Source organism: Lycium barbarum, chromosome 8 (genome assembly GCF_019175385.1).
Source record: "Lycium barbarum isolate Lr01 chromosome 8, ASM1917538v2, whole genome shotgun sequence".
NCBI classification, from domain to species: domain Eukaryota; kingdom Viridiplantae; phylum Streptophyta; class Magnoliopsida; order Solanales; family Solanaceae; genus Lycium; species Lycium barbarum.
The window spans coordinates 76,905,530-76,929,522 of NC_083344.1; the positions used below are offsets into that span (position 1 = coordinate 76,905,530).

The 23,993-nt window shown below is 36.2% G+C and overlaps 2 protein-coding genes across 3 annotated transcripts; both read left to right on the forward strand.

The window, feature by feature from the left end:
• Positions 1 to 1,224: 1,224 nt before the first annotated feature.
• On the forward strand, positions 1,225 to 9,968 carry LOC132606211 (uncharacterized). 2 transcript variants are annotated; one of them, XM_060319607.1, is made up of 5 exons: positions 1,225 to 1,391; positions 1,713 to 1,766; positions 1,841 to 1,860; positions 2,115 to 2,179; positions 9,385 to 9,968. In XM_060319607.1, the coding sequence occupies exons 1-5, from the start codon at positions 1,300 to 1,302 to the stop codon at positions 9,574 to 9,576; spliced, it is 423 nt and encodes a 140-aa protein (XP_060175590.1). In that variant the 5' UTR covers positions 1,225 to 1,299; the 3' UTR covers positions 9,577 to 9,968. The 2 variants fall into 2 exon arrangements, with proteins under 2 accessions (XP_060175590.1, XP_060175591.1); XM_060319608.1 differs by lacking the exon at positions 2,115 to 2,179 and having other exon boundaries at positions 1,234 to 1,391; positions 1,841 to 1,892.
• Positions 9,969 to 12,038: 2,070 nt separating this feature from the next.
• LOC132606212 (uncharacterized) lies at positions 12,039 to 17,564 on the forward strand. Its single transcript, XM_060319609.1, has 7 exons — positions 12,039 to 12,685; positions 14,206 to 14,258; positions 14,701 to 14,793; positions 14,868 to 15,091; positions 16,196 to 16,262; positions 17,038 to 17,151; positions 17,287 to 17,564. The coding sequence occupies exons 1-7, from the start codon at positions 12,244 to 12,246 to the stop codon at positions 17,308 to 17,310; spliced, it is 1,017 nt and encodes a 338-aa protein (XP_060175592.1). The 5' UTR covers positions 12,039 to 12,243; the 3' UTR covers positions 17,311 to 17,564.
• Positions 17,565 to 23,993: the final 6,429 nt, after the last annotated feature.

Consider the following 23,993-nt stretch of genomic DNA (forward strand, 5'->3'; position numbering starts at 1 on the left):
CCAAACGTAAATATCACTGAAGACATCATCACTGCTAAATCATCCATGGATAAAAGCAAGGGAAATTGAAAGTTCCATCAAAGAAGAAAATATTGAAATGTAAGAAATTTAGGGTAGGTTCAATATCAATCTTCTTTAATTTGTCATTGGAGTATTGAATTACCAAAATTCTTGTTTGCTAACCAAAAAGACAGGTTTCCAAGTCTATCAAACCTTCAAACAATTATAGATTTTTTTTTTTTGGTTAAAAGCAATTGTAGATACTATCATGTAAAACCAAAACAACAAAGATCAATTCAAGTTTTAACTCTATTTTAGATAAAACCAACATTATTGCAAAACTACAAGTGATTCTCTTCAATTTAATAAAGCATAATGAAAACTAGGCTCAATTGCACATCACAATGCAAAGTTTCCAAGTGTTGTCTTTACCAATTTGATATAAGACTAGATTGGCATAAAGATGTAATAGTGTAACAATATGAGGAATATAAGTTTGTGAAACTGAAAGCTAAAGAAAGAAAACATCGTCTCTAAATTCCCTTGAGTCAATGTTGTTCCACTCTTTGGAACAAATTGAACAACAGTACTCAAGGAATCAAATGTTTTTTTTCTTGAGTCATTGTTTGCTAACTCCACCATTTGATTTCTACTCTGCAAAGAAAAAATATACTTGTTAACGACTTGACATGTAGTGGAACTATGCTATTTTTTCAAGTAAAAAATAATAGATGTCACCTTGTGCCCTATTTGCAGGGGAACGAGACAAAAAAGAATTATTTCAGCTTTCTTTAGATTGAATATCATTTATTTTTTATTATTTAATGATTTTTTTATTTGTATTCCCCATTTTGCCCTCATGTATTATTTATAAAAAGAGTAGTTTTACTGTTTTGCAAAAAAATGTAGAGGTTAGGGTGCAAGTCATAAAAAAAGAAAGGATAAGGTGCAAATCACAAAACTGGGCACACATTAAGGGTGCAAAATGCCACGGACTTCATATACAACAAACTAAACATTTAATAAGAAATAATATCAGAATAACTAATCCAAGTATAACTAGTCCCAGCATAACTAGGCCTAGCCTAACTTGTCTTCGAACCAAACAACCCCTTATAGATATGAGGAAGTCAATAGGCTGAAGTGGAATAACAGAAATAGTAATGGGCCTTATGTTAAAAAAATAAAGTTAAATGGGGGTGTTGTAGAATTAATCGTAGTTGTAATCATCAAACTGCCTTTTTGTTTTCTTCTTTGCCTAGCTTTAACTGGTTTAGCAGCTCTTAGCAAACAGGGGCTATGGAATGGAATTTAAATATGGAAACTTCAAACTCAAATTCCCCAAAACGCCCCTCGAAACGCCTCCTATTTGACCGCCGATATGGTTGGGTGTAAGTCTATTCTTTATTTGTTTCCTTAATATGAATTCGGATGCTTTATTATATAATCCTTCTGTTTTAATTTATTTATCTTACTTTTATTTTCATCCGTTTAAAAAATGATGCATCTTTCTTTTTTTCTTTTTTTTTAGCAATACTTTAATTCCAACTTTCCACGTCATGTTTAAGACCACAAAATTAAAGGACACCGCACAATTCAAAAGTGTCGTTTAATTTTAAATTCCGTGCCAAGTCAAAACTAAACACACAAATGGAAACGGAGGGAGTACATAAGAATGGAAAATTCTCATATAGGTTTTTTGTTGTTGGCAGGTTTGATGAGTGGAAAGACGCAGCAGAAGATGCCCTAGCTGGTGGAAGAGCAATGTGAGCATTTATTCATTTTCTTTCTTCAATTAATGTTTCTGCTGAAATATAATTGAATTTTGTTTCTTTTCTAGGTTCTGCATTGTCCCACTTGGTAAAGCTTTTCTCAATATGGCTTCACAAGCGGTACATAAAAAATATTTCTCCTTTTTTTTTTTTAATTTTTTTTAATGTTTCTGTTTTATTTAGTAGTATTTCCTCCGTCCAGATTTATGGGGCACCTTTTGGATTTTAAGATTCAGTCTTTCTTTGACCTAAAACAAGTCTTTCTTTGACCTAACTTTTTCATATATTTTTTTAAATATTTTGAATTGTCAATCATTGTGACTTATAGTTTTTTTTATGTAGTTTCCAAATTTGTAGATTTTATTTCAAAAAGCTTGAAGATTCCATGCTTGAATTCACGGTCAAAAGTAAGCTGTTTGACTCTCGAAATCTGATCTGTGCCACATAAATTGGGATAGAAGGAGTATTACCTAGTATTCACATAGTATCTTGTTATTCATTTTTTTTTACTACTACCTGTTACTTCATTTGCTTTGTTTACCTTGCTTTTTTGCTGTTGTTATTCTCCTTTCTATCCTGCTTCGTGTACACTTCATTTGAGCCGCGGGTCTATCGGAAACATCCTCTCTACCCCACAAAGGTAGGGGTCACGTTTGCGTACATCCTACCCTCCCACTTGTGGGATTACACTGGGTATGTTGTTGTTGTTTTTAGTCTAGAGGGTCTGTTTGAATTGGATTTTCTACCCTGATCTCTTCAGTACTCTGATAAACTCAAATTATAATTAGACTCCCTGTTTGTTTACCATTTAAAAATTCATTATTTAATAAATAACCAGCTATTATATGGAGGAATTTACACGAAACAGGGAGCATAAACTATTTTTTTCTTCTTCTATGCTTTACAGATTTCATGTAGTGGTTTGTTGTTTGATAGTGCTTCAAATCACTTGAATCTTTTGTTGAACTTCACTTGATATCCCAGCTGGATTTTATCGAATAATAGAAATAAATGTATATTTGTCTAGTTTGTTTTTTTATATAATATGGTGTTATTAACCCTAGGTGATAATTTGTAGTGCTTTAAGCTCTGTTTAGATTTTATTCTAATTTTTTTTGGTTAGTTTGTGCTAACAAAAATTTCAAGGGCTCGACTTCATTTTTATCATTGCATTAAATGATGAGAAATGACTGTTGTTATTATGTATTTAGATTGTAAAACACCAAAGAATGTGTGAGCTGGCAGGTTGTAAAACCTTGAAAGAACTTAGGGTACCGTATTATGTAACTCTTAGAGCTTTCAGAACAATGGTTGCTATACTTGATAGATCTTCCTTCTTTCTATGAGTGAAGTGGTGCCAAACTCAAATGCTCGATTGGGTAAATATAGTACCATTTATTAATTTTAGAGGTCTCAAGCTATATCTGAAAGGATTTTGGGAAGTCTTTATCGATATTCCTTTCAATCTAATATCTATTGTTACAAGTAGAGCACAATAGAACATGTTATAGAGGGAGGGGAGGAGATGAAATGTGGCTAAACTATAAAATAAAGTTTGATTCTCGCAGTTAATATATCTTCCACAATGGGATGTGAATCCATTCCATAACTGTGTATAATATCCAAAAGAAATAACAAAACCCCTAGTATTGCAGCTTTAAACAGAGTTGTTGAACTGTCAATGGAACAAATTCCTAAATAGCGGACACATTCCTGACCGACAACATGTGCTTAGAGGTAGATGAAATTTGCTTCTGGAATTTGTATTTCTTATTCACCTTTTGCCATCCAGATTTAGCATCTTACTCACTTTATTTGCCTTTGCTTGTCGCGTTTCTTCTTTATTCTATCCATGCTATTTCCATTTCTAGCCTTGAGAAATACCCAATTATTTGAGATAGAGAAAGGAAAATGGTGCATTTACATGAAAGATAACTAGATAAGGAAAAGCTACACCTGTTATTTCCAGAAGAACTAGCTTTATGTAGTAACAAGCTTGCTATTATCTTATAATTTTTTTTTTTTCGGTATTGTTTTCTTTTCAGTTTCTTTCGACATGTTTTTGCAATAAACTATATCTGGAGTTAATCTTGTTTTATTGGACTGAATTCCATTTCTAAAGTACTTTCAGTGTTATGTGAAAATGTGAAAGCATGAGGCTCCCTGTACTAGAAGTGTACGGAGGTCAGGTTTATTAATCACCACATTTTTCATATGTCATCTTCTCTAATATTTGGGAAATAAATCCATGTATAATTAGTTCGTTCTAGAGGGTTGCTTCTTCTGTGTGTTAATAGCAAAAAAGTACAATTTTAAATTTCTAACTTATTGCCCTTCGAGTTTGGGATGCAGAAAAGTTTGTTGATCCCTTCATCCCAATTTGACTGTCAATTCTGGATGGGCATGGTTTTAATAAAGGACAAATGAATTATGGTATTTGAAGGTAGATGGACCCAAAATTGGGGTAGAATATCTTTTATTTGAAAGTTTAGCCCATGAGAAAGGCCGCGTTTCCTGTTTACTAATGTGGGTTTGTACAAACATGTGGATGGATATTTTTGGTATTTAAATGGCAGACCCTTTGTAATGTTTTAAAGTTGACATCTTGTTGGTTTAATGTATAATTAAATGGTTTGGAATTATCCAAAAGAACAGACCCCACATTGTGGGATTTCATTGGGTATGTTGTTGGAATTATCTAAAAGAAAAAGAAGTGAAAACCGATGAAGTACTTTTTTTTTTTGAAACTGGTAAAGTTGTATTCCTTAGCATCATTAAGGGTATGCTGGCCACCTCCAAAAAGTGAGTAACCAAAAGAAAGGAAAAAAGACTTACAGAAAACCTAGTAAATCTACAATCTGATCTTATTCCTCTATACAAAGTTGTTTACACCAAAAATGTAAAGATACAATACAATTCAATTTAACTTTCTGAATAGAATTGGATCTGTCTTCAAAACATCTCCCATTTCTTTCTCTCCACACAGTCCACCATATGCAGGCTGGTATTATCCTCCACCACCTTTTCTGACTTTTGCTCCCCCCCTTCTAATCCAACGACTGAACAGATCTGAAGTGTGCTTTGGCATGATACGTCTTGTATTAGAATGTTTGAGAAAGATTTCCCAAAGATGGGCAGTGAACTCACAATGAAGAAACAAATGTTTGTTAGTTTCCCCTGTTTCGTTGCAGAGAAAACATCTGGGTACTAACTGCATCCCTTTCTTTTGAAAAACTTCTTGAGTAAGACGGGCTCTCTTTACCATTAACCATGTGAAACATTTCACCTTGGTAGGTACCAAGGTTTTTTAGATGGAATTCCATTGATATTGTGGCCTTCCAGCTCCACCTTGCATCCATGGGCGGAGCCACCTTCGGCGAAGGGTGGTCAGGTGCACACCCTTCGTCGGAAAATTACGCGGTGTACATAGGTTAAATGTTAGCTACAATGAGTATATATTCAATTTTGCACACCCTTAACACAAGTAAGAAGAAAATTTGCACACCCTTCATCAAATTCCTGGCTCCGCCACTGCTTGCATCTCTATCTTGTATGCACTGTTGACTGTGAAACAACCATCCTTGCTATGCTTCCATATAATCTTATCAGGTTCTGTTGTGATACCACTGGAGCCTCCTAGTTTTCCAAGTAATGATGCCACCCTCTCCACTTCCCAGTCATTTAGTAGCCTTCTAAAAGAAAGGAAAAGAAAGGTCCCATCCCTGGGGTGTCCAACATTCACACACTCTTGCTTCGGGATTATTACAAATAATGAACAGATCTGGGAATGATTCCATTAGAGGAGTTTGGTCAGTCCATCCTTCTTTCCAAATTTAATCTTGACCCTATTACCCACCTTAACTTTCAGATTTGCTTCCATCGATGGCCACAAAGCCCTGATAGTTCTCCACACTCCAACCCCAAAGGGTTCAGTGACTGTTTCTGTACACCAAGGACTAAGTTCACCAAATTTAGCCATGATCACTTCCTTCCATAGGGCATTTTCCTCTCCATTATATCTCCATAGCCACTTCATCATAAGACTATTGTTTCGTAGTCTTTAGATTTATGATTCCCTATCCACCCCTTGCTTTGCTAAGTATTACTTTATCCCATTCCACCGAACTGTAACCCTTTCCTTCTTTGCAACCTTGCCATAGAAATTTTCTCCTTAGCTTGTCTAAATTTTTCACTACTGCTAAAGGAATAGGAAATTAGGACATCACATATGTAGGGAGAGAATCTAGCACAGAGTTAATCAAGGTTAATCTTCCCCCAAGTGACAAATATTGTGCTTTCCACCTTGCAAGCTTCTTCTCAGTTTTCTCCACTATTCCATCCCAGATCTCCAGTGCCTTATGCTTATTACCCAGTGGCATACCTAGATAAGTTGTAGGCAGATTCTCCACTCTGCACCTTAATATGCTTGCCAGATCTTGAATATGAGGGACTTCTTTGACATGGAATAGACTGCTTTTCCCCCAATTGACCCTCAAACCTGCTACAGCTTCAAAAACTATCAACATCAATATGATATAGCAGATCTGTTCAGCCTTTGGTTCACAAAAAATAACAGTGTCATCAGCATACAATAAGTGACAGATCTCCATTTCCTCCCCAGCTCTACCACCAATTTGAAATCCCCTGATCCATCTATTATGTATTGCAATTCTCATCATGCTATCAAATCCTTCCATTGCCAGAATAAAAAGAAAGGAGATAAAGGGTCACCCTGTCTTTTTTTTTTTTATATTAAGCCATCACCATTAGGTTGTGAACCTATAGTGTGGGGGGTTTGGCTTGACCCCTACCATGTATTATATAAGTAAAGGTAATTTACAATGACTAGAGGGGGACATGGAACCTTGCCTCTAGTCTACAAAAGAGATTGTAAAAACAATCTAAAAGGGAGGAGATAGCCAAATGAACAGAATCCTCCGTAGCTATCAAGATATTCTAGCTTACAAAGAAGTTACATTTTTCAAATCTTCTTCTAAAAGTAGGAAGTTGTTGCTTATCAAGTTGAATTAGCCCCTTGACTTCTCTTGGTAAATCCCTTTGAGAAAGATATAAGGTCCTCCTTCTACTTGTTGAAGCCATTTTAGCAAGGAAATCAGCCGCCATGTTAGCCTCTCTGTAACAGTGAGAAATTTGCACAGTTGCATCTTTAAGAAAGCCATTTGTGGTGTTGATGATCTGCTTGAGCTTCAAGTTGTCTGTATCTTTGTTGAGCAACATCTTGACTATGAGTTGGGAGTCTAGCTCAATTTGCACATTATCAAAGCCATGATTCATGCACCATCTAATGCCATGCTCAGCAGCCAATGCTTCTGCAATATTGTGACTCTCACAATCCACAGAGATAGAAAAAGCCATTATTAGATCCCCTTCCTCATTTCTTAGAATGCCACCTATACCGGCACGGTTAGGAATATCCACAAAACTACCATCAGTGTTAAGTTTAAACCATCCCATCTCTGGTTTTCTCCAACATACAGGGATGCATTTTACCACAGGGCTAAGTTTTTCAATCATGTCACAACAGTTACACCAGTTGCCTTCTACATTGATGTTGGGATATGCAACCATTATTGCAGCTTTCATGTTCCAGGTGATTTGCATTTCCATCTTGTATAAATCAAACTTCTTTTGTTCCCCAAATCTGCAAGAACTCCAAGCTTTCCATATCTCCCACAATATCATCATTGGAGCAATCTGCATAGTAAATTTGTGGACCTTGTTTTTGGCTTTTCTATACCACCATTCTTCAAGTAAACCTCTTAAAGGAATATTGTGATGTTTAAAGCCCAAAGGGGCACCAATTTTGTTCCACAGATGATGAGCAACCTTTCCTTCAATAAAAGCATGCTGAGGTGTTTCATCTTGTGGTGAGATGCAACATATACAGTCTTTGAAGCCTTGTTTACCGAATTTAGCCACAACATCTTTGAAAGGTAATTTGTTGTGTAACAATCTCCAACCAAGGAAAGAGATCTTGAAGGGAACTGCATTGTGCCACCCATCTCAGATGGAAAAAACCCCACAGGTTCTCCATTTACAAGAACAGAAAACCTGACAGTTTTAATACAAAACTCAATCCAGCTCAGCCATTTGCTACCAAACCCCATTTGCCTGAGACTGTTTAATAAGAATTTCCAATTTACATGGTCATAGGCTTTCTGAATATCAAGTTTGCACATAACACCAGGTTCCACTCCCTTCATTCTTGAATCAATACATTCACTAGCTATGAGTGCAACATCCATAATTTGTCTCCCTTTTATAAAAGCCATCTGATGTTTGTTGATCAGCTTACTCACCACTTTCTTCAACCTTTCTGCTAGTAGCTTTGCATTAATTTTGTAGACTCCACCTACCAAACTTATTGGCCTGTAGTCCTTCAAATCAGCAGCACCTATTTTCTTAGGGATCAAAGCTATGAAGGTAGCATTAAAGTTTTTTTCAAAAGTCTGGTTAGAGTGGAAGAACTGGACAGTGCTTATGATATCTTCCTTCAACATTTCCCAGAAAGAAAGAAAAAACAACATAGGAAAACCATCTGGTCCAGGAGCCTTCTCCATAGCACATAAATTGATACACTCCAGAATTTCCTCCTCCTCAAATTGTCTTTGTAACCATATTTGTTCTTCACTAGAGATCACTGAAGTTTCATGAAGCTGCAAATCAGGTCTCCAAGATTCAGTCTCCTTATATAATTCTTGATAAAAATTCTGAGCAGCCTCCTTAATCTCCTCAGGGTCAGTGACATTAACCCCATCCACGTCTAGATGATCCATGGAATTAAATCTTTTGTGAGCCGTAGCAATTCTGTGAAAAAATTTGGTGTTCTTGTCACCATATGGTGGTTATTCTGGATAGGCATGGTCTTATGGTAGGACTAAAACTTTGTAGCATTTTAATGTTAGTGCACTCAATACCAGGTGTTTTACCACCATGCTGACAAAATTATAACTTTATCATGGAATGTAAGTGGACTCAAAAGTAGGTAAATTGTGAATAATTATTTAAAAGTTTAGTCTATGAGAAAATGTGATTGTGCAACTTACGATGCATTACCTATAAAAGATCTTTGTTTCAGAAAAAGTAGGTGGACTAGAATGAATGAAGAACTTGATTAGGGTGGGATAGGTAAGGACCCTCCACTTCCAACCATTAGTGGTGGGGTACGAGTCACCAAGGGAGCAAGGAAGTGGCCGCTATTTAGCTTTTAGGTAGGGGAGGTTTGAGAGTTTGGGGGTTTACCATATAACGAAGGAAATCTTTAGAGTGATATTTTGTCTGCCCCGTTATGGTATCTTATTAATTGGATTATGATCCCACAAGGCACAGATTGAAGTTAAAGAGTAATTGTTTCGTTGAACTCTTCACGTGCTGCTATCATATTTTTTCTCCACAATTGTAGGTTTGTTCTAACTAACCACTGTCCCATCAGAGTTCTTATTCAGCGTTTGTGAAAGTTAATAATTTGGATGTTGCTGGATAGACGTAGTCACTTAATATTTTATCAACGTTCCAAATTTCATTTCGAAACAATTATGAGATTCTTCTTCTGCAAAATTTCTTTGCTCATTTTTTGTTTGTGTGTTGTTAGATTGACCTTGCTGCCAGCTCTGCTGTTAAGGTCCTTGAAAAGCCAGACGCGCTTTCACCTGCAGTAGTACAAGCCAATCTCAAGGACCAACTCCATAGAATCAACTCTTCTATGAAGAAACTGGAGTTTGATCTAAGTAAGCTTAAAACTAATGTCAGGCAGGAGTTGCCGTGTTCTCCTAATCTTGCCTGAAGACAGTCACAAGTAAATATCATGTGCCAACACCTAATGAAGACGCTGCTGTTTCTGGTTCTGATGCAGAAATTCAATTTCAAATCCGAGAATATGGATTTGAATTATAACACTCGTGTCAATCTCAGGATTGAGGGTCAATATCTAACTCTTGCTTATATAGCATATATTCTAGTCGTAATACTGGGCAGGCATCAGGAGGTGCCATTGTTTGCAACCATATTGAGAGTCCAATTTGCAGTTCTTTACTAACTTGCTTGTCAAAAATCAAAATAACTATACTGCAGTGCTGGATGATAAGCATTTTCTAGTTTCTTGCCAAAGTGGTTTCAGAGTTCAATCTTTGTATGAAAAAACAAAAACGAATCAATGATTACCCACTCATTCTAGTAGACTTTACAGTAAGCAATAATGTGACTGCACTCCATTAAGGGATGTGGACACATCATAATAATTATAATTATAATTTTACTAGCAATTATTCTTGACCTCATATTCAACTGCATATCTTAAACAATAGTTTCGACTATTTTATACTCCCTGTTTGGAATCCAATTGCAACACTAGTTGTTGTTAATATAGAGAAAAATGCACCAAAATTAGGAAAAATAAACAGAAATTATAAATACCTGTTAATTTCCACTTACAATTTCTATTTATTGTTTTTTTCCCCTTTATTTAGAATGTTTCATAATAGTCACAGTATAATGTTCTATCCTATATAAATAGTCACCAAATGTTATGAAGTTTTGAATAACTAGTGTTTTCTCCCGACTCCCGAACTTATAACCACAATCCTGCAATATCTGTTATTTCCTTTTGTCCCAATTTCTTCATCCGAGCCGGATTAATAGTTGCATTACTTATAGCTAGGGCTGTTCACGGTTTTGGTTAAAACCAAAATCAAATCGAAAATTTAACCAAACCGAATAAAAAAAATCGACATTTGGTTTGGTTTGATTTGGTTTTAAATTTTAAAAACCGATTATATTTGGTTTGGTTATGGTTCTATTAAAAAATAACCGAATAAATAATCGAACCAAACCGATAAATTATATACATAAATTTTATAATTATTTATATGTATAATATTAGTTTTTCATAAATAATTATAAATATTTTACACCTTTTAATCATTAATTTGATTTTTGGTTTACTTATTTCACATGATTGTTTAAAGCCCATGTTGTTAAGAATATGTCCAAGCCTATGTCTTTTAAGTCTTTTAACTCTTTTAAGTGTTAAGTGTAAATCTACTAACAAAAGTCACGTTAGAGTCTAATGTTTTTAACTTAAATTTTTAGCCTTTCTTTGTCAGCCATTTGATTTTAGGTTGTTTCTTCTTCTTTTTTCGAATATATACCTTTCTTTTTTCTTGTCTGAATGGGTCCTAAACTTCTAATACTTTTCTTATGAAAAAGACAGAGTATGTAGATTTGGAGGTTATAGAAGATACTTCAGTAACATCAGCATTTGCTGCAACTCAAGCACATGATAATGCCTTAATACTTCTTCCGTGAGTAATCCTCCTAAAAAGCAGAAAAAAATAAATCCTTGTAGTCGAGACCCTAGCCTTGGGGATAATGGTAGAAAAACACATGAAGTTTGGATCATTACACAAATTTTTTTTTTAATAAAATGGGAGAATTGAGAGCAAAATGAAAGTACAGCCGCAAAGTTTGAATCATTATACAAAGTTTTTTTATTTTATATATTTTCATTTTAATTTTAGGTAGTCTTTATGTTTAATTATTATGTATGTTTGTAACAACAACTAAAAACTCCTATGCTCTACTTTATTTCCAGGTATGTGTATTAAGATGACAAAAATGGTGCAGCCACTACTAAGTTAGTTTTTAGCTCTATATGTAACAGTTTAACAACTTTGGGTAACTTGAGTACTACACTATCACTAATAATGCAAATGTTTCTACGATGTATGTTCCACCTTAAACTATAAATAAAAGTTATCGTTTGAATAAAAAAAAAAGACATGTCTTTTTCAACTTTTTAATGTTTTACGGATAAGTCTTATGGCTGCTAGTCATAAACCAAAAAATCTAACCAAACTGAACCAAACCGACAATAACCAAACCGGGGTTATTGTTTTATTTGGTTTGGTTATGATTTTAGACATTTAAAAATCGACTAAATTGGTTTGATTATGGTTTTAATCAATAACCGACCCAAACCGAACTATGAACACCCCTACTTATAACTTCCTTATTCATAAAAAAAGCGGAGTCAAAGCGTGTAAATTATAAAAGTTTCCAATAATATCAATTAGTTGATTAAATATTAAATTAAAGTGTGTACGTGAAAATTAAAATTCCATTTCTTTGGGGAATATTTGGAGCATTTTATTTAAGCCAAAAGAGCATATAACACAAACAAAAAGGGAAAAAAAGAAGAAAGAAATATAAGAACTACACGTGCACCAACAAGAAACACAAATTTATTTCCATCACCAAAGTCGGTTTTATTTTATCTTTCCCTACACAATCACAAATTTATTCTAAAAATTATATGCTTGTATATGGCTTTTCACAAATACAACAACATACTGCGATCCTCAAAATACTTTGAATGAACTCTAGATAATAAACAAGAAAAAGGAGGAAAAAAGGAGCAGTTTTTTTTTGGATTTCCTTTATCCTCCTCACTGAAATGCCCACCATTGATTTAAGCAGAACACCACTATGTCTACACCTTACTTCTTTTCCAGTTCAACAAGTACCCAAGATTCATTTTTCTCTTTCAACTTTATCCAAGAATTCATTTCTATATAGTTTTAAACCCAAGAGGTTTCATTTCTTGAAACCATGTTCTTCCCTCAAAGAAACCAAGAAACAACAGACCATTTCAAAGTCACCTACAAATTCACCCCAAAGACTTCTTAATTTGAACCTCAAAAGAGATGATGAGAATGAGAGTGAGAGTGAGAGTGATGGTGGAGGTTATGGTGATGGTGATAATAATAGTGCAGTTAAAGGTACCATTTTGGCTGGTCTTTTGCTTGTGGGTGTAGTTGGTGGATTTGGTGCTGTTGGTTACGTCTACAGAGACCAGATTAATGTTTTCTTGAACCAGTTTTCAGGCTTCATTCAAGGTAATACTCATGGATTTCAATTTTGTGTTCTTTCTTGCCTTTTGTTCCTGAATTGTTCTTGGTCGTGGGTATTAACTGCTGCTATGAATGGTAATTAAATTTTGTAGCTTTCTCAGATTGGTGATGATTGTTAACAGTCAAAAACACACCTGAACTATCACTTTTTCATGAGTTTCACAACCCAACTATCAGCTCCCTTTTCCTACCTGAGCTATTAAAAACACCTCGAAGCTGATTAGGCTAACTATCAGGTTGTTCCCTTTTCCTACCCGAACTATCACCTAGGTGAATATAAAATAAGAATGTTAGGCTTATATTTATAGATGTCTGATAGGACCCCATGATTAAATAAGTGATAGTTGTTTTACTACATAGACGGTGATAGTTCAAGTTGGAAAAGGGAACAACTAATAGTTGGGGTGTGAAACTCGCGAAAAAGTGACTGTTCAGATGTGTTTTTGACCATAATCTCTATTGAATACTGGGAAAGTTGATTACATTCAAGTTGTTGGTCATCTGGAAAAGCTTAAACTGAATGATTTCTGAAGTTTGCAAAAATTGGCCCAGCTTATTTAGGAGATAGTGGTTAAGGGTTTTAGCTCATCTGGGCTAAAGGTACATCACTTCCATGTATCTTTTATCAAGCTGTGTTGTAATTGGTCATTACTGATTGGTTCTAGCCCTAAGTAAATGGAGCCCCTATACAAATTCTTGCAAGAATTAGAACTGCTGATCGGATCAAATGACGATAAAGGTTTGCTTTCACTAGAAAGCACTTTCAGTTATAAGAGTTAAATTCCAAACAATGAGGAGTAGTTGTATAAACATTATGAATGATGTAAATAAATAATTTTTGAGTTGTCTAGGAACTGTAGTGCTTTGTATACTACATCAAAATATGTAGTCCCCCTTCAAAAGTGTTACATCTTACATATTCTCCTCCTATATTCCACTAGATTACAACCAATCTAAAGCTGTAAACTATCTTCTGTAAAACTGTAGTGCTTTTAATGTATATCCGTTTATCAGAATCAATGGTTTCACTCTTTCACTGGAATTCGAAGCTGTCTTTGGGAAGGGTGCAAAATAAACTTCTAGCTGGATTGTGTAAATCCAAGCACTCAACCATTTGACTTGTCGGACGCTATGTTGACCATGATTGTAGTTTTTGCCGTCAAACTCACCATATTTTTCTTCCCTTGGATAGAATGGGTCAATTTGGCGACCTTCCCCTTTTTCCTCTACCCCTCTCGCCAGGTGTGTAAATTTTGTGAAGGAGACATTCCAGTAAAGTTTTACTGCTTATGGCCCAATTTTTTTTTTTTTATTCATACTGTTTGATATGATTTATCAGCTTTTGTTGCATCTCCAGCAATAAATTTAGTTTCTTTGATGGTCTTTGTTGAACAAATCCAATAACTTCAAGATCCTAATGAACAACTAATGCTATGAATTTTTAACAGTTGTATCACATGGATATATTTATACATTGGGTTTGACCGAGGCTCCTTATGTGGCAGGTTATGGGCCAGCTGGATATGCTCTTTTTGTAGCAGTTTATGCTGGATTAGAAGTAAGAATTGGATTCTTTTTCCTCATTTTGTAATGTTGCAACAAACTGCTACAAAGTATTTGCTAATGATACATGGTTTTGATGTGGCAAAGCTTATAAGTTTTGGATGGTAATATGGTGCATGGTCCTTTTGATTCATAATGGCTTATGCTTGCCCAAGTTATTGTGCTTTAGATGATACTCATAGGGAGCTCATACGACGAGCTTTTCTTCTTTTCTACTCTTTAAGAGGAATACAATGAACTTGGAGAAACGAGCAAGACTCCATATTTTTATTTTATGAATTGGCATTAACCTATTTTACAGTTAGTTTTTTAGGCAGTGTTTTTGTTCCTGTTCCAGATAGATTTGCAGTACCTAGCATTCTTTCAGTTTTAAGTATATCATCTTTTCTGAGGTTCTGAAATCAAACTGGTTTTAACTTTTTAATTTTCGCTTGTAGATCCTTGCCATACCAGCAATTCCATTGACCATGTCTGCTGGTCTTCTATTTGGCTCTGTGACTGGAACTATCATTGTGTCCATTAGTGGAACGGTAAGCTGATGATTTACTTCAATAGAGCGGTGATCAATATACAACAAGTACTCAAAAGTGCAAGTTGCTTTCAGGTGGCCGCAAGCATTGCATTCTTGATTGCCAGATATTTTGCTCGTGAACGCATTCTTAAGCTGGTAGAAGGGAACAAGAAATTTCTTGCTGTAGACAAAGCAATTGGAGAAAATGGTTTCAAAGTTGTTACTCTTCTCCGTTTGAGCCCTTTGCTTCCCTTCTCTTTGGGGAATTATCTCTACGGACTTACTTCAGTCAAGTTTGTGCCATATGTTTTAGGAAGGTCAGTTTCCATTTCTATATTTTACTTCTTTCTTCACCATTTGCTGTTATCTAGATTCCTGAAACTGTTATGTTTTGATTGAGTTTGATGATAAAGTCCAATTTCTAGAATTTACTGGCATTGAATTTGTTTGCTCCCCCCTCCTTCCCCACAAACAAACTTGCTTATATATTTCAGGTATTCATCTGAAAATGTAACTCTACTGGCTTATGCATAGAGAAGAGAGCATCTCAGTGCTAATTCTTACGACTCCCACATCAATTGCTTGCTTTTCTGCAGTCCAGTCAATCACTTCAGTTTTATTTGCTACTTGGTGAAAAAAAATCAAGTTAAAAGGTCTCAAAGTTCTAAAAGATATGTGCTATTGCAGTGATACAATAAGCTGCGATGAAATATGATCTAATGCTTGGTGGAAAGAACACTTTCAGAGTCGTTTGCTGCTGTCTGTTTCTTTCATTTGTATATTGATACTTATAGTCATCTTTGATGACCTGAACGAGCTTAGAATTAGCAGAATTTGCGTTAATGGTCCTTTAAGGGCCCATCTGGTAGGTCAGTGCGTTTGGAGAGTGCTTTCAATAAAAAAGTATGCCTTCAAGTACTTGATGATAATGTTTAAAAGTACTACCAGTGTGGAAAGAATTGTGCTAGAAGAACACTTTTGGCAGAAGTCTAATTGTGGATTTTCTGCAGTACCTTTTGGGCCTAAACGTTAAAGGCACCATTTCAAGAAACAGTTTTCATGCTATCAAATTCAATCAATCAATAAACTGTTCTTCAGTCCCAAAATAGTTGAGGTTTCCCTCTATAACATTAAAATATCAACCTCTATTTTAAGCCTAGGTTTGTAAATTAGACTGGTAACCTGCTTTACAAAATACTTGTAGATCAATTTTTAACATACTTTTCACAAAGCACTAATATAAAGTTGGAAACAGGCTTTTATACTGAGTTTCTTTCTATTATTGCATACTATTTTGACTGATCAAGAGCCACCCAAGGTGCTAATTTTATTTGAGATATTTTTTGCTTAGATAGAGTAATCTGTCTTCCAGGACTTGTCTAGTGCTCTTCATATTGATTCATCTTATCTTTGGTATGCAGTTGGCTAGGAATGCTTCCTGGATCTTGGGCTTATGTGAGTGCAGGTGCATTTGGTCGGGCAATTATTGTGAGTTTTTCTCTTCCTCTGGCTTTGTGAACATTTTGTTTTTTCAATGTCGACCAATCGCTTTAGTTCTATTATATCAATTCAGCAACAGTTAGGCACTGTAATCCTAATTTACATTGTTTCTCTCCGCTGGAAATATTACTCAGAAAGTAAACTAAAGGAAAAACTCGTGCTATCCTCCTATTTTAACTGTTACATAACTTTTAAAGATCCGTCTTCCTGTAGAATGTAGATGTCCATAGGTACCTTTAAGTCCAAAGCTATTAAGAAACAAATTGCCATTCTGTTTTGATCGAATAATTGAGGATGTGATGTTTGTTCCTTTACGAAGCAGATGTCTACCTCCCCCCATTATTTTCTCTTATTGGCGGGACTATTCTACTCTTCATGCATTGCTGAAATTCAAAACATGTTACCTTCTTAAACCAACTTTAGAAATTTGTGAATCTATGCATTCAGCTTAGTCTAGGATGAGTGATATACTGGGGTTCAGGAGACTAGAAGTGTATTTACCTTTCCTTCATGTGAGTTGAATATCAAGAAACAACTGCTTTATGAACCCAAGAAAGTTCTCTAACAAAAGAAGAAAGTGAAATAAGGGATTTCTGGCAATTGAATCCAAAAGCTTTGTTATTGCCAAAAAAGTGAAAAACTCCCTCTTCCCCTGCTAATATAATAACTTAACACATCATCTCATATGTTGCTAGTTTGTTCAATATGGTGGTTCCGTGGCAACTTGCTAACCTTAGAAATGTCTTATTTCTTGTTCTTTCAGCAAGAAGAAACTGGAGTTGGTTTAGGAGGAACAAACGGAGGCCAACTGTTGACCCTCGGAATAGGTTTATTGCTTACAGCAGTCGCTGCAGCTTATGTAACACAGCTTGCTAAGGTAACTCATCCATCATTTTCTTATAATAAACCCTTCTGCTTGTCGACACGATTCATAAGCAACACATTTGCATTTCCTTGATTAAAAGACTACTTATGGCTGGTTGTACCTTGGTTGTTCTTTAACCAAATGCAGGATGCTGTAAAGGATATCGAGTAGACAATGCAAATTACCTGTGCCTCATGCAAGTAAAAGTGATATTTTTGAATGTCAAGTTGTGACATGACAGCCTCATGTAAATTCGTACGCTAGTTGGTCAAATTAGATAGGAAAGTTTTATACTCAATTGTATCATCTACTTGTTCTGATGCAGAGCTAATTTGCCTCTTTTCTTTTTCTCCATTTGAGGCCCATTTTATTGGAAACGTAATGAACATAAAGGCAAAAGAAATCTTGCCCTACCTTAGTCTTAATTTCGTTGCTCAATGTATTAGTTCAGTTTTACTAGATATTCCAGTATTTGCGGAAGGTTTAGGTATTAGTCTCTGCATTCTGCAAATACTGTACTCCAGTATTTCTAATACTGAAAAAATGAGAAACTTGTTTGAGCATATTTCAAATGAAGTAAAAACTCCCGTTTGAAAAATCTTTAACTCGTTTTCCAAGTAAAATTCATGTATAAACAAAACATAAACTAAAGTGTGTCTTGCTATTTTATTGTTTTTCCTTTTAAATATTATTCCTTTATGGAGTAGTATAAATTTTATAAGTCACTCTGGAAATGAGTTTGTGATCATAATTGTTCTTATAACTAAACAATTTCTTTAACAGAAACAAATCAGTAAGACTTAAAACTTGATCCCAGCAAATAAAAGGAAATGATGACGGCAACAATGTCCACAAGAAGTGAGAATTGCGACGTTTGTCTAGTTTTGGATCTCAACAAGGCTTTCCTCCTCGTTGCACAACGATAGTTTTGGCCTTCCGTTATTAATCCTATTTTAGATGATCGTACTATATTACATGTCGGCGGTTCAGTAAAAAGCGTAATAAAGTCTCTCTAAAAATTGAAGCCCTCTCCGTACCTTTTTAGACCGTTAGCGGTTGTTTCGCGACCTCAGGCGCCTCTGCGCCACTGTAATCGCTTCACCGGACGGGGAAATCCCACCTCGCCTGAGTGGTAATACTCTGCTCTCTACTGGGAATGGCAACCCCAGCGATTCTAATGCTGCAAAATCAACATATGCGACTGCAATTGCGAACCGACTCTGAATCCAACTCCGAAGGGCTTCGATGTGGTTCGAGCTAGACACGTAACCCATAATCGTCATTTTTAAAGCTGAAAATTATTATGGAATCATGGTAGAAGATTGCAAATTCACCATTGTCGGAAAATTCCTAAAGACAAGGCCCCAAATTGATAAAATCTGATCGACCTTTGCCGAAAATATTCCGACCAGAGATAAGGTTAAAATTGGAGTCTACGACTATCGTACAATTTTTATTGATCTTAGTAATGAAGAGGATCTTCAAAGAGTGTACTTTTGGCGATTGAAGGACTGCTTATGTAGTTACAACTTCGGACCCCGGAGTTCAAGCCGAAGGAAGATGGCCCCTTCTCACGTGTAAATTTTGTTACCGGGACCGCCTTTTCACTTGCATAAATGACATTGGATTAAACAAATTCTGAAATCTGACACAGAAGACATCCATACATTGATGGCCAACTCTGATTCAGACGTTGAAGATAATGACTATGCAGTAAACTTCAGTGAAATTAAAAATGCTATTCATACTTCCTCTAAGAAGAAAGCAGTATGCATAACTCACATAGTGATTGATGCTTTTGAAATTCTCCATACTGAAATGTATAAATTAAAGAATGCATATGCTGCTCTTGGAATTGATCTCAAAATCCTAGAAGAAAATAAGGAGAACCTGAAAGATACGACTAATACTCTCAAGAACTAGGTTCTTCCCCTAGATAATGAAAAATCAGCTTTGGAGACTAAAAAGAGAAGACTTCTGGCTGCACCCTCTAAACTCTAAAGGCAAAGATCATGCTAATGACATTCTAGATAAACTAGAGAATGAACTAAAAATGGTCAAGGCTGATTTCTCTGCTGAGTGTGAAAGAAATAGGGTGCTTCAAGAAAATCCGAATAAGGCCAAGTATGAATTAGATAGAACACTTCAATGGACGGTCCTCAGAAGTGTTGACATCTCTGCATGCTAATCATAGTAGTAACAAAGAGGGCTCAAGACATAAAAAGGTCAAGACCCCTACAATCCCAAAATCATTTATGTCTCTATCCTTGAGAATCGATTATGCACACACTGTGGGAACAATGGGCACTTTAAAGATGCATGCATGCATAAATTCAAGGCAATTCATAGAAATTTGCAATATATTAAGAAAAAGAAGAATACTGAACCTGGTTCTTCACCGAAAAGTGCAAGATTGCCGGGATGAACTAAAAAATATCTAATTCATCCTTTACTCATAAAAAAGGGACCCAAGCTAGCCTAAATTCCTAAAACTAACCTCTGATTTGTTTTGCATGCGAATGAGCGGAAGCAAGAACATGTGGTACGTGGATAGTTCTTACTTTAGACACGTGGCAGGAGAAAAAGAAAAATTTCCCTCATTAAAGGCCTATCTAAGAAGGAGTGTGGGATTTAACAATAGAAAGAAAAGAGACATCTTTGATATCAAAAAAGTTGGAAAATCCCACCCTCAATCGATTGAGAACATGTATTAAGTCAAAGGGTTGAAAAACAAGTTGCTGAACGTGTCACAAATGTGTGAAAAAGGTATCTAGGTTCTTTTCACCTCTAGTGATTGCATTGTCATACAACCCAAATCTAAGAACCTGGTTCTTAGAGGACAAAGATACAATAACGTGTACAGAGCTGATATCTTGGCTCCTTCAATGAATCAAGCAAAAAGTCTTAGTGCACATAAAACTGATTCATTGTTGTGGCACAAAAGACTAGGCATTCAAGCTTCTCCTTGCTGAACAAGTTGATAATAAAGGACCTGGTTCTTGGTCTGTCAAGATTCAAGTTCTATGAAGACAAGGTATGTGATTCCTGTACTAAGGGAAAACACATCAAGTCCTTATTCAAATCAAATAAAGTAGTCACTACCTTTCTGTAACATCCCGTACTTCTGTACTAGAGTATAGAACCATGGGACCAATCGAACCATGTTTTCAAGTGAGTTTTCATGAGGCCTCACTTCAAGCTAGCATAGCCCCCTTATTAATTGGGAATTTGGGAAGTATCTCTTTGAAATACCTTTCCATCCATATAAGGACCAGGCCAAACGGATCTCTGTACAAAATGTTATGACCGTTTTACTGAAAGGTTACAAACCAGTCCACTGGGCACACATGCGACGTAGATTGCAATATGAGGCGTAGAATGCAATCTGCGACACATTTTCCAACACATTTTGGACCAAATTTCAGTCCCGAAATTTCCAACATTCTGTTTCAATATGCTTTAGCATTTGCATCCACATAATGCAATCTGAGGCTCAGATGCAAACACAGACACACCCGGATTCATTCAAGTCGCTTTTTTCTGAATTTTTGTTTTATTTTTCAGTTCTCCAAGCCCTAGCATGACTTTTATCTCCTCTTCATCCTCCCACATCAAGATAAGTCTCTTCCATGTATTCTTAAGTAATTATAACACTTAGACATGAATTCTTAACAAGATTCGACGCTACAATCTTAGGATTTTCAAGAAAACCTCCTCAAGGTTTCAAGTTCAGATTTTTGGAGTTTCTTCTTCAAAAGTTCAGACCTTTTCTTCAAGTTTTGGAGCAATTAAGGTATGTAGGATTTCTATCAATGTGTGGGAAATCTTTGTTCTTTCCCACACCACGTTTGATCCATGAAACACGTTTGGCCTCAGAATCAAGATTATGCTTTAGTTCATGATAACCCCAAATACATGTAGAACTATACACCATGCATATTTTACGATTTTGATAATTGTATTCATGATACGTAATTATGATTGTCATGAACCTGTCCGTAATCCACGAATGCTCATGCTTTGAATTCCATGGGTTCTTAATTACAAGTCATGAAGCAATATTAGTCAATTCCACGAATCTCACATGTTTCCATGTTTCATACAAGTTATATTATATATTTCTATTTATGTTAGATTAGACATATAAATCATATTTACAAGTCATGCTATACAAGTCATGGGCTTTTTCAGCCGACCATGTTCATGTTTATATTTTTAGGAGTTACACAGATTACTGAGAAGGTTTAATACTTGAAATTACGTATGCCAGTGTAGGATAAAAATCTCTCCGTCCAGTTAAGATGATTCTTTCATGTTACCCATTGCAGGTTATTTTATGGATCCACTGTCATGTTCATATCTCGTATCTCGATAAGGTATGAGATGTCTTAGCTGATCGGGCAGAGATCAGATACCACGTGCTCACGTGATGGTTACATATCAGTTATACTAAGGATCTCCCACTTAAAATGAATAACACATGTTATATTATATTAATGTTAGTTTTTGTTCGTGTTCATGTTCAGTTTCAGCTTACAATTACAGTTTCAGATCCGCATTACTTCACGTACTAATGTTTATTGATTTGAGTTGCCCATTCCCTGAGCACCCCACTTACTGGTCTTTCATTCAGTTGCTTTACATATAAGTCCCGGGGCCTGCATTTCACGATGCAGGTACTAACTTATAGGATGACGGATCTGCTTGCTAAGATTATCGTATCAGCTATTGGTGAGCTCCAATTCATTCGGGGTGTTATCTTTATTCTATGTTCATGTCATGTTAGGTAGTAGAGGTATGTTGTGGGCCTTGTTCTGGTAATTAGTTTAGTATTTAGATTCATGTTCAAAGGTTTCATAGATTGGTCTAGTATGTGAAGTCAAATGTTATAGTTGTTGTATAGCCCATGTTGGCTTCGTACCTATTTGTTTCAAACTATTTTTGCACTAATAATTTCAGACAGTATTTCCAGCACTTATTATTGATTATTAAATCATATGCTTCATTCAGAATTTTCATGTTTTAACTTATATTCCGCATTAGTACATGTCCCATGTTAATTCGGAAAGCCATGTGGTTTGCCCGATCACATGCAGCAAGGCACCGAGTGCCGTGTTACGTCCAAGACTAGGTTTGGGGCGTGACAAAGCTTAATATCAGAGCATCAGGTTCAAGTGTCTTAGAGAGTATATGAAACCGTGTCCAGTGGGGTCACTTTTATGTGTGTGTGCAACAATTGACCACCAAGACATTTTGGATTGTCTCACTTCTTTCATACTCTAGATCGTACAATTAGAGCTATGCCTTCGGGATTTCTTCTATCTCATGCCGTATTATGTATTTTAGAAAATGCCTGCCAAGAGAAATTCAGCTACAAGCAAGAGGGCTGCTACTAATGCTACTCAAGAGTGGACTCTCAGTCTCGAGAGTAGGCACCAAGGCTCAAAAAGTTTCATCGAATTCAACACCCGACTTCACCCCCACCTACTGAAAGGCCTGCCGAGGTTTGTACTACAATCATTCCGCCGTCCAGTGCTACTGATATGGATGTTAGGGGAGCTATCCAACTACTCACCCAGATTGTTGCCACACAAGCTTAGTGTCTGGGAACGGATCTAAGTACGGGTACTCACGAGGGGTCGTCTAGTTCCAGGATCAAGGAGTTCATTCGTATAAACCGTCCAGCGTTCATAGGGTCCAATAAGCCTGAGGATCTGCAAAACTTTATCGACGATGTTCAGAAGATTTTTCGTGTCATGCATGCTACTGAGATAGAGGCAGTAGAGTTTACAACTTATCAGTTGAAAGATGTTGCTAAAATTTGGTGTGAGTTGTGGGAACAGTCCCAAGGGGAAGACACGTCTCATGTGATTTGGGATGAATTCGCAGATGCATTCATTGAGCACTTCCTACTGCTAGAAGTCAGGGAGGCTAAGGCCCTAGATTGCGAGTGGCTCAAGCAGAATAACATGAGTGTGAGTGAGTACTACCTCAAATTCATCTCATTGGCTAAGTATGCACCAGAAATAGTTTCTGATATGAGGACTAGAGTTAGGCGTTTTGTGTTAGGCCTTGCACCCTACTTGTTCGGTGATGGTAATATCGCTGCTCAGAATGAAGACATGACAATTACCTAGATGGTTTATTTTGTACAAGGTAACAAGGACAGAAAGAAGGAAGAAGAGGCACTATAGAAAGAGAAGGACAGGGAGCTCAGTAAGAGAGCTAAGTCTACAGGTAATTTCAGCCATGGGGGAACCCAGGGAGGTGGAGGCAGAATTTTTTTAAAAAATAGGTCATCAGGACCACTCCTTCTGCATCCACTGCACCAGTCCCGAGGTCCAGGTATGATAAGAAAAGATAGAATTTTAGAGCAGCAGACTCATAGTCACAAGCCAATGTAGGTCAGAAGACCTTTGATTATGCGATTTGCAGCAGGTGTGGTAAGAGACACCCAGGGGAGTGTAACATGACCATAGATATATGCTTTAGGTGTGGCCAATAGGGCCACTATCAAAGGGAATGTCCATCAGTGAGATAGGGTACCAGAGGTAATGTGGCTTAATCCACAAATTCAGTAGCTCCTTGAAATTCACAAGCCTAATCAGGGCGTGGTGCAGCAAAGTCTGGTAATGTAGACGGAGGTCAGAATCGCTTGTATGCACTAGAAGGTCGTCAGGATACAGAGGCACGTGTAGATATTGTTATAGGTATACTGGCAGTTTTAACTTTTGATGTTTATGCCCTTATAGATCTCGGATCCACCCTATCATATGTAACCCCTTTTGTTGCTAATAAATTTGGGATAGAGCCAAAAAAGTTATATAAACCCTTTGAAGTGTACACTCCAGTTG